General features: G+C 36.8%; 1 protein-coding gene across 6 annotated transcripts in view; it reads left to right on the plus strand.

The window, feature by feature from the left end:
• Positions 1 to 1,130: 1,130 nt before the first annotated feature.
• SHOC1 (shortage in chiasmata 1) overlaps positions 1,131 to 13,333 on the plus strand; it is an 84,325-nt gene continuing 72,122 nt past the window's right edge. For 4 of the 6 annotated variants that reach the window (XM_027034824.2, XM_053204799.1, XM_053204800.1 and 1 more), the window contains exons 1-4: positions 1,135 to 1,272; positions 4,169 to 4,249; positions 6,591 to 6,714; positions 11,530 to 11,617. In XM_027034824.2, the coding sequence (XP_026890625.1) occupies positions 1,204 to 1,272; positions 4,169 to 4,249; positions 6,591 to 6,714; positions 11,530 to 11,617 (362 nt within the window). In that variant the 5' untranslated portion in view covers positions 1,135 to 1,203. Of the gene's footprint in view, positions 1,273 to 4,168; positions 4,250 to 6,590; positions 6,715 to 11,529; positions 11,618 to 13,333 lie in introns of all 6 variants that reach the window. The other 2 variants (XM_053204802.1, XM_053204803.1) reach the window with 2 other exon arrangements.

The following is a 13,333-nucleotide window of genomic DNA, read 5'->3' on the forward strand; positions in this document are numbered from 1 at the left end:
CAATTCTTCCTTATCAGGTGGGTCTAGTGATTCCTAAGTGAGCGTGCTTGTGAAGGGGTGGCTATCAATCAAAGTGTACAATCTGCGTGTCCCAATTCTAGCTATGCTCCTGCTCCTCCTCAAATGCTCTTCTGCCGTCAAGGCATGGCCAACACCTAGCCAGACACCTGAGTCACGTTTGCCCCCTCCCTTTTCCTTTCCTCTCCCTGATTCTGGTGGCTAAATCTTCTCTGTTTTACTTCTGCTATGCTTCTGCCCTTGCTCTTCTTCTGGCCCTGTCCTGTTTGTCCAGGATTAGCTAGTAACATTGGAGCTGCTACTACTAATGAAGTCCAGACTCCTTTGCCTGGTCTTCCCTACCTTTCATACCAGCTCCTTCTAGCTTCCCGCCCTTCTCCACAGCCACCCTCCGCTTGGTGCCGCGAAGGTTTCTCTCGCCGGGGCGCCCGGGGCGGAAGTGCCTGAAACCGGAGGGGCGGGGTGGGGGCGGGGGCGGATGCGGGGGGCGGGACCTGGCCTGGCTGGCCAATGCCAGTGCTGAGCCCAGGGCCAGAGGTCACATGTTCAGTAGGCCGGAATTTTCTCCGGCGAGGGCAGGTACGTGGCGATTTTAGCTGAGGTAGAATCCCTGACAGGCTTAGGAGAAAAGGGAGGGGGAAGGTGTTCTTGAGCTGAGGGGAAGAAAAGCGCAGGATGGGGCTAAAGTATGGCAGCTCCAAAATTTCTGGAAAACCTATTTTTGAGGTCCAGTTAATATGGCTCTGTGGAGACAAGACTCCAGAACCAGGGTCCATGTAACCTAATTAGGCGAGAATAGAGTGTGCGAAGGGCACAGAAAGGCCAGTGGGATTTCAACCCACTAATGAGAAGTTGTATAGATGATATAGTATGAAAAACTACGTGAACCTCGCTTGCTCTGGGATTTTACATGGTTAAAGTGTGGTTTTAGGCAATGGATTGAGGAAGGGGAGAAATCTCCGTATGTCTTAGGCTGGTGGGAGGAGATGGGATGCCAGCCCTAAAATTCACATTCACTTGTCTGTGGTCTTAAATAATTTTGGGAATAATATTCTATTATACATATGTACACTTTAACTATATAAAATTTTTATTTCTCAATTACACTTCAGTAAAGCTGGGTGGAAAAAAGTTTGTGCCTTACTTCTCTGGCCTTGTGCATAAAAGCCTGACCTAATTATTTATATGCATTTCTATTTTGGCCCCGATACCTGTCAGGAGGTAGCGCAAGAGACAGAAAATTTTCATAAACAGGTAAGGAAAAATATTTCAGGAATTGCTGCAATTCAAAAGTTGATTTTTTTAAATGTTTATTTATTTTTGAGATAGAGACAGAGCGTGAGCGGAGGAGGGTAGAGAGAGAGAGGGAGACACAGAATCCGAAGCAGGCTCCAGGCTCTGAGCCGTCAGCACAGAGCCTGACGCCAGGCTTGAACTCACCAACTGTGAGATCATGACCTGAGCCGAAGTCGGACACCCAACCGACTGAGCCACCCAGGTGCCCCAAAAGTTGATTATTCTAAAAATACCTTCTCTTTAACCATGATTTTGCTTGGTTTCAGGCCAATTTATCTCTCTTCCTATTTTTCCACTATTATAAGATGGGTTCAAATACCTGTAATGCAATGAAATAAAGTTGACAGGTGAAAGAAATTTTATGAATATATATGGTGTATAGTATCTTATTTAAGTTCTATATGTTCAGCATGAATTTAAACGATTAACTTCAATACAACAGTAATTATTATTTAAGGTAGCTGTTGAGAATGATGAATCTGAAGCTGATAGAGGTACTAGGCTTCACAAGAAAGGAAAATTTAAGATAAAAGCTGACAATAACTGAATGGATAAACTAAGTAGAGTTGGTTGTTTTACTTAAAAAAAATTTTTTTTTAATGTTTATTTATTTTTGAGACAGAGAGAGACAGAGCATGAACAGGGGAGGGTGGGAGAGAGGGAGACACAGAACCTGAAGCAGCTTCAGGCTCTGAGCTGTCAGCACAGAGCCTGATACGGGGCTCCAACTCACGGACTGTGAGATCATGACCTGAGCTGAAGTTGGATGCTTAACCAACTGAGCCACCCAGGTGCCCCAGTTTTAAACTTTTTGAAGTGACTTCTAGAATGAGGCACAGGGGCGCCTGTGCCCCTCTCTCTGTCTCAAAAATAAATAAACATTAAAAAAAATTTAGAATGAGGCACAATCAGATAATGTTTTATGAAAGCACAATATCAAGAAGCGGAAATTCTAAATTAATATTTGCCTCAAAGATCAAGGACGGACTGTGTGGGAAGGGTATGGAAGTACAATGACTGGAAATATTTCCAGAGAAGTAATCACCAGTAAAAAAAAAAAAAAAAAAAAAAAAAAAAAAAGCTATGTTGGCATTGTTTAATTAAGAGTGAAAGAGGACTCCAACACTATTCCCTACATTTGTTGATACCACAGAATCAAACAATATTAGAAATAACCCAAATAACTTACTGGGTTTGTTTTCATTGGAAAGCTTATTGTAATATACAAAATGGCTTCTGATTCATTAATCAAATAAAGTAATTGTATTCACTAACAAGTTTGCTCTTAGTTTTTATAGTACAGTAGTTGAGTAGTTAAGAATGTTCACTTGATGATGATTGAAAATAATAGATTCATAGTCAATTAATGTAGATGTACTCTTAAGGTCTTCTGGTGCAGTACCTTCAGTATAGATAAGGAAACAGGTAAACCTTAAACAAATTTAAAATAATAATGAAACTAAGGCAAAACCATTTGGATGAAAATGTTTATTTTACTCACTAAAAACTTACAAACAACCATATGAAGACTTCCTAGCTTACACCTGAATTCCCCAAAACATTTTAAGTGACTAATTAAAAGGCTGAAAACTATCTGATAAACTAGACTCTGTCCTAGAGTGACCCTTCCAGCCTATAACTGCTGTAGTTCACACATAAATGAGAATCATCTTAGACTCTTTCAGCATTCCAAATTTTACTTACTGTTTCATTAGATGAATTTGTTTATTTATCAATAATGACACATTGACCTAGGAATAATATGTCATAGTGGCTTTATTCCAAATGAGCTCTTAGGAAATTCTAACTTCAGCCTTTTTTAAAAATTTTTTTTAAGTTTTTATTTTATTTTTTTAGTAATCTCTGTTTCCAGCATGGGGCTTGAACTCATGACCCCAAGATCAAGAGTTGAATACTCTTCTGACTGAGCCAGCCAGGTGCCCCTGGGCTTCTTATTTTTTACTTTTATTTTTTTTTTAAGTTTATTTATTTTGAGACAGAGAGAGAGAGAGAGAGAGAGAAAATGCACATGTGAGCAGGGGAGGGGCAAAGAGAGAGAGAGGGAGAGAGAAAATCCCAAGCAGGCTCTGTGCTGTGAGCGCAGTTGTCGATCTCATGAACTGTGAGATCATGACCTGATCTGAAATCAATAGTTGGACACTTAAAGCCATCCAGGTGCCCCATGGGCTTTTTATTTTTTAAGTAAGAGCAGAATTTCCCAAATTCTATTCCTCCACTTCAGTAAAGTTTTGCCTGTGGTTATGCTATTTCAGCACCACTTAAGAAATATGATTCTCTTGAGAAAACAACTGTACCAGTCTTGCGAATTCCTGCCTCTTTTGCAACAAAATGATCACAGTATATATTTCAATCTACCAACCAGAAGTTGTGTGGATTAAACAATATATGAACATATATGAAAAATATATGAACAATTTTATATCAACATGTTATTTTCATATTAGATTTAGATCATAGTAATAAATGTTATTTTTAGAGTTAACTTTTTTTTTAATATAATTCAGCATCTTTTTAAAAATGAATGAACCAGGGGCACCTGGGTGGTTCAGTAGTTAAGCATTCAACTTTGGCTCAGGTCATGATTTCACGGTTTATGGGTTCGAGCCCTGCATCAGGTTCTGTGCTGACAGCTCAGAGCCTGGAGCCTGCTTTGGATTCTGTGTCTCCCTCTCTCTCTCTGTCCCTCCCTTGCTTGTGCTCTCTCTCTCTCAAAAATAAATAAACATTAAAAATAAAATAAAATGAATGAACCACAGTTTTGTGATTAAGAATGGTTTTCTACTCCTTGCTTTGCTATTTTACCAACATTTAATATTAATTTTTTTATTTCCAGATACTGAAATTTGAACGACTTTCAGAGAAAGAAGATATGTTTTCAACATTCAAATATTGTGCAATAGACTATTTATATGAGGTAGAGTGTTATTGGATCACTGACTACTAAGAATTATGATATAAAAGGTGCATTTATTACATGATTATGATAATTTTATAGTAGTCCTTAGATTAATCCTTATTCTAATTACTTTGAGATTTAAAATTTCTTCCCACTTTTTAAAAAAAAATTTTTTTTAATGTTTATTTATTTTTGAGAGAGACAGAGACCGAATGCGAGTGGGTTAGGGGCAAAGAGAAAGGGAGACACAGAAGCAGAAGCAGGCTCCAGGCTCTGAGCTGTCAGCACAGAGCCTGATGCGGGGCTTGAAATCACAAACCGTGAGATCATGACCTGAGCCGAAGTCGGACGCTCAACCAACTGAGCCACCCAGGTGCCCCGCTTCCCACTTTTAATATACCTTTAAAATACCACTTTTGGAAAGAAATTATTGACAATGTAACTGAATTTGAAGCTGTCAGCAGAAGAAAATAGAAACTCTTGGCAAATTTGAGCTCCTTTTATGAACGTTCTTGAGTGATCTTTCTTGAAAAGAATGGAGGGAAAGCAGCCCTAGTTATCTTTATGAGAAAATAACAGTAATAGCGTGTATTGACCACTTAACTGTGGGACAGATACTTTGCTCTTTTCTTGGATTATGTCATTTGACCATCATAACTAGTCAAAGAGCTAGATGCCAGGATTACATAGGTTTTAGAATTTTACAGGTTAAGAAATTGATGTCTAGAGAACTTAAATAGCTTATACAAAGCTGAGATTTAAGTCCAGCACATTGTTAAGAAACTAAATAGAATAGTCATCATACAACAATTCATTGTTCTTATGATCTTAATTGACTAGCGATATTTTGATTTTTTTTATAATCTTGACCTCATTACCAGGAAAAAAAATTACTCCAATGTAATTAAAACTGTTAACGTTTTATAGGAAAAAAGAGATATTTGGACATTTTCAAGTTTTATTTTTTTGATAACTGAGGGAGGTAAATGTGTTGTTATAACATATACATGGTAGGGAATCAGAAGTCATTGTTAAACAAATATATTTATAAATATATTGGCCACTTCAAAATTAGTCTGTATTCAAACATCCTCAGAATTTATCCTTGTTTATGGTATCTTAGTTTCTTCCTGGTGGATCGCACTCCATGGTATAGTACAAATATGATACTAATCAATGGCAAATCTTGAAAAAGTTGTAGGATTTTGTAAAGTTCATGAAAACAGTGTTGAGGCACCACTTAAATAACAGGTAAAGCTATTGTCAAATGAAGATCTTGCAATATTAGATTAGTTACAGATAAGAGGAAGACAATGGTTTGAATATTAAAGGAGTCAGAGATGCCTTGGGAATATTTTGCTTAAATATTTTTTAAAAATATCTTCTTTATGATCAAAGGTAAAGTAATGACTAATATCATGCATGTCATATAGCTTATGGGAAAATTCTGACAAAAAAGCAATTATGATTATAAGCTAATTATAAACAACATTTTGTTTAGATATAAAATTTAATTTTTATAACTTTATTTCATTTTTTTTGGACAAAGTATAAATCAAGCTTTTTGGTTTTTTTACTATGCATCTTTGGTCTGCATTTTATTTAAATTACTTTAACTCATCTTTCCATTTAGTTTTGGGTGATCAAGCCCTCTTATTTAATATGTATAACACCTTCAGCAAACTCTTGGGAAGTGATGCAAGAAACTATCATTTGTCCTAATTAAAAGAATAATGAATTCTGTGGGAGGTTGAGAGTCACTGAGGAAAAGCTTCATAGAGGAGATATTGCTTTAGATGGGCCTTGAAAGATAAATAGGATTTTGATAACCTGAGAATAGCAGGGCATTTTTCCAAGGCACACTGTAGACCACAGGGTTGAAGAAATACTTTTTGTTTATTGATATTTTTTTAAAGATAGAGACATATTTGCTGGTTGTCACAACTTTAATAATTTGTAGACATAGAAAATCAAATTAAGACAGCTATATTGTACTGCTAAGTGAGAAAAAAGCACATTGCTAAGTGGCATACTGTATAAATGATGTGGTCTCATTTTTGTCCAACATACACACACACACACACACACACACACACACACACACACTCACACACACAAATTTTAGCCTAACCTACTAAGAGAATTTTGTGGAAAATATGCCAAAGTATAACTGATATTGCTAGGGACCTTGACTGTCTCAGTTATGTGTTTCTGTGTTATTTGGTATTTTATAATGAGCAGGTATTGCTTTTAAATAAAAATAATATAAATTGAAAACAATAGAGAATTTTAATATTCTGAACACTGATAGTTAAATCTGATAAACATATTAAAAGATTTTATAATCTTTCTTACATAGAATATAGTTAGAAAGAAGTTTTGCAGAGATGCTTTGTTGCTTCGAATCCCTTCATGTTTATATCAAGATGGAAATTATTATGCAGGAGTTATTGATAATAAGTATAGGAGGCCATGGATGAGAGGTATGTTTTATTTTTATTTCTCAAAAATCTATTTTAAAAATGATTTTAGAGTTTAGCACAGTAAATTATTAAGAAAATACAGTGCTTTCCTTATAAAATAAAAATGCATTGCATTTATTCATATCAGAACTCCAAGAAGGTTACAAATTAACATTTTTATGACAATTTAGGTGACAAAGTAGGGAATTGGGAAGCTTATACTAGATATGAATAGAACAAATAAAAAATATGTAGGTGATGAAATCTTAAAATATTCTAGCCTTGTAAACACCTATTGTATTATATAATAAGGTCTTGCTTAACTGTAGGAGGGCTACTTTAAAATGTAATGATACACTGAATATAAAACTATTTTTTTCTATTTTTTTAAATTTAATTTACATTCAAGTTAGTTAGCTTATAGTGCAACAGTGATTTCAGGGATAGATTCCTTAATGCCCCTTACCCATTTAGCCCATCCCCCCTCCCAGAACCCCTCCAGTAACCCTCTGTTTGTTCTCCATATATAAGCGTCTCTTATGTATAAAACTACTTTTAAATGTTTATGTACAAAATGTTATTTTTTGCTCTTATCATGTCATGGATTTAAGAAAGAGGAAGCCTTCCATAGAGGAGTCAAGTCAGTTAACAACATTTATTCAGCATGTATTATGGACCAGGCACTGTTTTTTGGGTGCTAAGGACAGTGGCTAATAAGACAAAAATAGTTCCTTCCCTTAGTGAGTTTTCAGACTGGTAAGAAGGATGCAGCAATAAAACAATTAAATATATACACTAATGTCTGGTATAAATAAATGTGTAGAGAAGACACAATAGTGTAATGTGATATGAAATTTGGTAGGGAGCACTATTTCCTAGGATAGTTAGGGAAGGGGGCAAACAGTTGAGTGGAGTTCTGAATGATGAGAGGGCAACAACCATAAAAAGATATGGGGGAGAAGGCTTTCAAGCGAATGCAAAGTTCCTGACTCAGGAATAAACTTGATGTGTGTAATAACCAGAAAATTAGGCCATTGTGACAAGTTAATGAAAAGGGATATCTGAGAAGTAGGCAGCTTTTGAAAGATGTAAGATGTTGTAGGCTATAATATGGAGTTTATTTGTTTATATTATGGCTAATGTGGTAAATCATTTCCAGTTTTTTTTTTTTTAATTTTTTTTTTTTTAACATTTATTTATTTTTGAGACAGAGAGAGACAGAGCATGAACGGGGGAGGGTCAGAGAGAGGGAGACACAGAATCTGAAACAGGCTCCAGGCTCTGAGCTGTCAGCACAGAGCCCGACGCGGGGCTCGAACCCACGGACCGTGAGATCATGACCTGAGCCAAAGTCGACCGCTTAACCGACTGAGCCACCCAGGCGCCTCCAGTTTTTAAAAAGGGAGTGACATAACCTGATTTATGCTTTAGAAAGATCATTCTGGTTGTTTGGAGTATGGAAAGGCAAGAATAGAGATGGTAGAATCAATCAGAAAGCTGTCATATTGGTTCAGGATCTAGACTGCTTAGTAAGTCTACCCTCTATATAAAAGATGATAGTGGCTTGAACTAGGCTTATAGTAATGGAGGTGTGAGAAGTGTTTGAATTGAGCCTATTTTAGAGGTCTAACCAACAGTGAGAGGATTAAAGAAAAAATAGAACAATAAAGAGTTTCCTCTAGGTTTTTGACCTGAGCAAGTGGGTGGATGGTAGTGCTGTTTCCTAAGATAAGGAAAGGCTCGTGGGGAAGCCAAAATGTGGCTGGAGTTAGTAGCTCTGCTTTGGCTGGGTCAAAATGCCTATTTAGGCATCTCAATGAAGGCATCAAGAAGGCAATTGGTTATATTAATATTGAGCACAGCTAGAGTTTCGGGTTGGAGTTATCATATATAGATTATACATAAATTTATGGAACTGGATGAAGTCACTGAAAGCATGAGTATGTATAGAGCAGAGAGCCTAGGACAGAGCCTCAGAACATTCCAACAGTTAAAAGGCAAAACTAGATTAGATGACAAGTGAGATAGAAAAACCAGATATTGTGGAATTCTAAAAAAAAAAAAAAAGAAAAAAAAAGTGTTTCAAGCAAGATTAAGTGGTCAAAAGTACTGGTTCCTGTTAAAGTATCAAGTAAGATGAAGATAGTGACCATTAGTTTGTCTAAATGTAGGTCATTGATGTCCTTGGTAAGAGTAGTTTAACTGGAACATTTGGTATGGAGGCCTGATTGGAATATGCTGAGCAAGAATGAGAAGTGGGATGTGAGGTGGTGAATATAGGCAAATCTTTTGAGGAATTTTGCTATGAAGTAAAATAGAAAACTGAGGCACTAGCTGAAGGAGAAGTGCAATAAAAAGAGGGTTTTTTCTTCTCTTTTTTTTTTAGATGTGTGATTAAAAAAAATATGTGTCATAAGTAAAGAGACTATAAAATGTTTGTTTGCCAGTGGAAATGATCTTGGTAAAAAGAGAGAAACTAATGATGTAGGAAAGAAAAAGGGTAGCTTAGTAAAGGGGGATAGTATCAAGAGCACAGTTGGAGGAGTTGGTATTATATAGAAGCCAGAATATTTCTTCCATTATGATAGATAGGAAGGCAGAGTTTGTAGGTACTTAGTCCAATGAGATGGTAGAATTGGTGGTGGAAGATGAGGTAGTTCTTCTCTGTATCAGTTTTCTATGTGAAGTCATGGCCATAGACTGAGACTAGGTAGGGGATGAGTATCAAAAATTTGAGAAATGAAAGTGTTACATAATTGTCTTTTTTTTTTTAATTTTTTTTTAACATTTATTTATTTTTGAGACAGAGAGAAAGCATGAACAGGGGAGAGTCAGAGAAAGAGGGAGACACAGAATCTGAAACAGGCTCCAGGCTCTGAGCTGTCAGCACAGAGCCTGATGCGGGGCTTGAACCTACAGACTGTGAGATCATGACCTGAGCCGAAGTCGGACGCTCAACCAACTGAGCCACCCAGGCGCCCCACATAATTGTCTTAAAGAATGAGAAAGCCAGTTTGATTAGGAAGGCATACTATTATCATCTGTCAATGATGGATGCCTATTTGAAATTTATGGTCATGGGTGGCACAGTCAGTTAAGCCTCTGACTCTTGATCTCGGCCCAGGTCATGATCTCACATTTTGTGGGTTTGAGCCCCACATCAGGCTCTGTGATGATGGCTGGGAGCCTGCTTGGGATTTTGTCTATCCTTCTCTCTGCCCCTCCCTTGCTTGTGCATGCTCTCAATCTCTCTCTCCCTCAAAATAAATAAATGAAAACTTTAAAACTTAAAAAAAAAGAAATTTTGGTCATAATCTGAAATGAGTTCATTCAGCATGACTGGATGACTTTTTTTCCAATAATTTTTAGCTGTCCTAGTGTGTGTACACAAGGTGGAGAGTGGGGGTTTTCCCGAGTGAATACAAGGGAAAAAGAGGCAAGGGAATCAAGAGTCTTTTAAAGGGAGTAGTTATGGGACTGGCTATGGAGACTAAAGTGTGTAAGAAAGGAAGTGAGGACATGAGGGAGGATGAATATTGTAAAAATGGAATGAATCTCAATCAGACTGGAAATAAGAAGAAAAACAGTTTTCATGAAACTGCTTTTCTAAAAGTACAAAAGGAAAAAATTAGTTTATCATTTATTCCAATTTCTTTTCCTCTTTTTAAAAATATCAATAACATTAACAGCCAAAATTTAATAGATATTATTTATTGGATATTATTATTTATTTATTCGATATTATTGGTATGTCAGGAATTGTTCTGATAAATTTATATGTTTCATCCCATTTAATCTTCACAACAACACAATGAAAAGGCAATTATTATTATTTCTAATTTGTAGATAAGGACACTAAGATACAAAGCAGTTAAGAGATTTACCCAAGACCATACAGTTAATAAGTAGCAATACATGTATTAAAATCTAGGCAGGATAATTCCAGAATCTGTACTCTATTTTTTTTCTTTTTAAGTTTATTTTTATTTATTTTGAGAGAGAGAGAGCTGGGCAGAGGCAGAGAGAGAGAGGGAGAGAGAGAATCCCAAGCAGGCTGTGCACTGTCAGCAGAGAGCCCAGTGGCGGGGTTTGATCCCACAAACTTTGAGATCATGACCTGAACTGAAATCAAGAGTCAGGTGCTTAACCAACTGAGCCACCCAGGTGCCTCCAGAACCTGTACTCTTGACCACTACACTTTCATATATTTTTTTTAATGACATGCAAGCTCAGACATTAAGTAATTTGTCTAAAATAATAACTAGTAAGAAGTAACATTGGTGGTAGAATGCAGCTCCTTTGACTCTTAACTTCACTCAGTCACTTCCTCTGACATTAGTATATGACATGATCCTTCTTTTAGGAAACCAAGGGTCGAATTTGAGAGACAAGCTAAAGACACCTAAAATTTTAAAATATGGCTGTTGTGATTATGTACCAGAGTGAGTGCTACTGACAATATTATGGCCCTTCGAGGGGAATATATCAGAGTGAGCTGAAATGGTTAATAATAAAAGCTTTATGAGGAATAATACAAGTTGTTGAACAGGAATATCTAGGATGGTAAGGCTGTATGAGCAAAAGAGAGATTGTAAAGATGAGGATGGTATGTGCAGGTGGTATTGTTCTGACTATAGTTGACGGGTTTTTTTGGGGGGTGAGTTGTAATAATGAGAATGATTATTTAAATATCTGGAATCTGGTATAATTCTGGGAAAAATTACATTTGTGAACAAAGAAAGATAACACCATGATATAAAAGATTCATATTTAGCTTCCTTGTATTAAGTGTAAAAGAAAATTCTAGAAGCTAATATTTACCATTCTGCTTTCTAGCTTCAGCTGTTTCAGTGCCGGGAGTGACAGATCTCTCAGTCTTGGATCAATGGAAAGCAAGTCTCTTTGTGGAGGATTTTCTTGAGAAGTATGTGTCCTTAACCTCAATCTCCCTTTACATCTAGGAGATAAACATTAAGTTCTCCAGACACCTGAAGAGAGAAGATCCTTTCCTTTGTACCCTAACAGATTTTATTCTTTTATCTGAAGAAAAAGCCCTAATCTGAACCATAAAGGGAGATTTATACCCTCTTTGAAAAATTTTTTTTGTTTATTTATTTTGAGAGGGAGAGAGAGAGAGAAAGAGGGATCCCAAGCAGGCTCCTCACTGTGACAGCACAGAGCCCAATATGGGGCTTGAACTCACGAACCATGAGATCATGACTTGAGCCAAAATCAAGAGTCAGTTTCTTAACTGACTGAGCCACCCCTCCACCCTGACTTATACCTTCTTTTTATCTTCTCATTTATCACATATTAACTGTTCTCTATGCATTTGTGTTGCAAAAGACACATGAAAATAAAGCAAATATGTTATTATGCTTTTAATTAGTAAGGAAACTTCTTATAGAAAATGTCTATAGAACACCTTATATTAAAACCAGTTTTTTGAGGGCACCTGGGTGGCTTAGTTGGTTAAGTGACTGACTCTTGATTTTGGCTCAGGTCATGATCTCACAGTTCATGAGATTGAGCCCTGTGTTGGGCTCTGTGCTGACAGCATGGAGCCTGCTTGGGATTCTCTCTCTCCCTTTCTCTCTGCCCCAACCCTACTCATCCTCTCTCTCTCTCTCTCTCTCTCTCAAAATAAATAAATAAACTTTAAAAAATAATAAAATAAAGTAAGTCTTTTATCCTATAGTATAAATGCAGATTTAAGGCTATTTTCTAACATACTTTGTCAAAACATTACTTATTATTAGTTCAGTCATTCGTCAAATATTTATTATATATCATCCTATGTGATGCAAGTCTCTGCTCTCAAAGAACACAAGAAACTAGGGAGTAGAGATTTATAAACTAATTACAATACAATATGGGAAGTATAATGACAGAGGTAGGAACACAGAACATAATATACGGAAGAACATCTAACCCAGTCTACATTATTAATATAGACATAAATTAGAGATTCCAGTGCAAAGGTAAAGAGTTTGTTGCTTTACTTTGTACAAAGAGTGCTGATCAGGGGCACCTGGGTGGCTCAGTTGGTTAAACATTTTTGTTGTTGTTGTTAAGTTAGCAAATATACAGTGTAGTCTTAGCTTCAGGAGCAGATTCCTGTGATTCATCACTTACGTACAACACCCAGTGCTCATCCCAGCATCTGACTCTTGACTTTGGCTCAGGTCACGAGGCTCATTGCTGACAGCGCAAAGCCTGCTTGGGATTCTCTTCCTCTGTCTCTGTCCCTCCCCTGCTCATGTACATGCATGCATGTGTTTTCTCTCTCTCTCTTTCTCAAAATAAACAAATAAACTTAAAAAAAAAGAGTGCTGACCTAGGAAGGATATAGTTATTATTCATGTTTTCAGGTTTTTAATAATTTAAGTTGTCCTTAGTTGTGCTGGAAAGAAACAAATTGTGTCCAGACTCAAAATCCTGAGAAGCCCATTTTTTTTGAGAGAGAGAGAGAGAGAGAGAGTGTGTGAGCTGGGGAAAGGGGCAGAGAGAGAGACAGAGAGAATCCCAAGCAAGCTCCATGCCTAGCATAGAGCCAGACATGGGGTTTGATCCCACAACTCTGGAATCATGACCTGGGCTGAAATCAAGAGTTGGATATTCAACTGACAGAGCCACCAGG

Source organism: Acinonyx jubatus, chromosome D4 (assembly GCF_027475565.1).
Source record: "Acinonyx jubatus isolate Ajub_Pintada_27869175 chromosome D4, VMU_Ajub_asm_v1.0, whole genome shotgun sequence".
In the NCBI taxonomy this organism is placed as follows: domain Eukaryota; kingdom Metazoa; phylum Chordata; class Mammalia; order Carnivora; family Felidae; genus Acinonyx; species Acinonyx jubatus.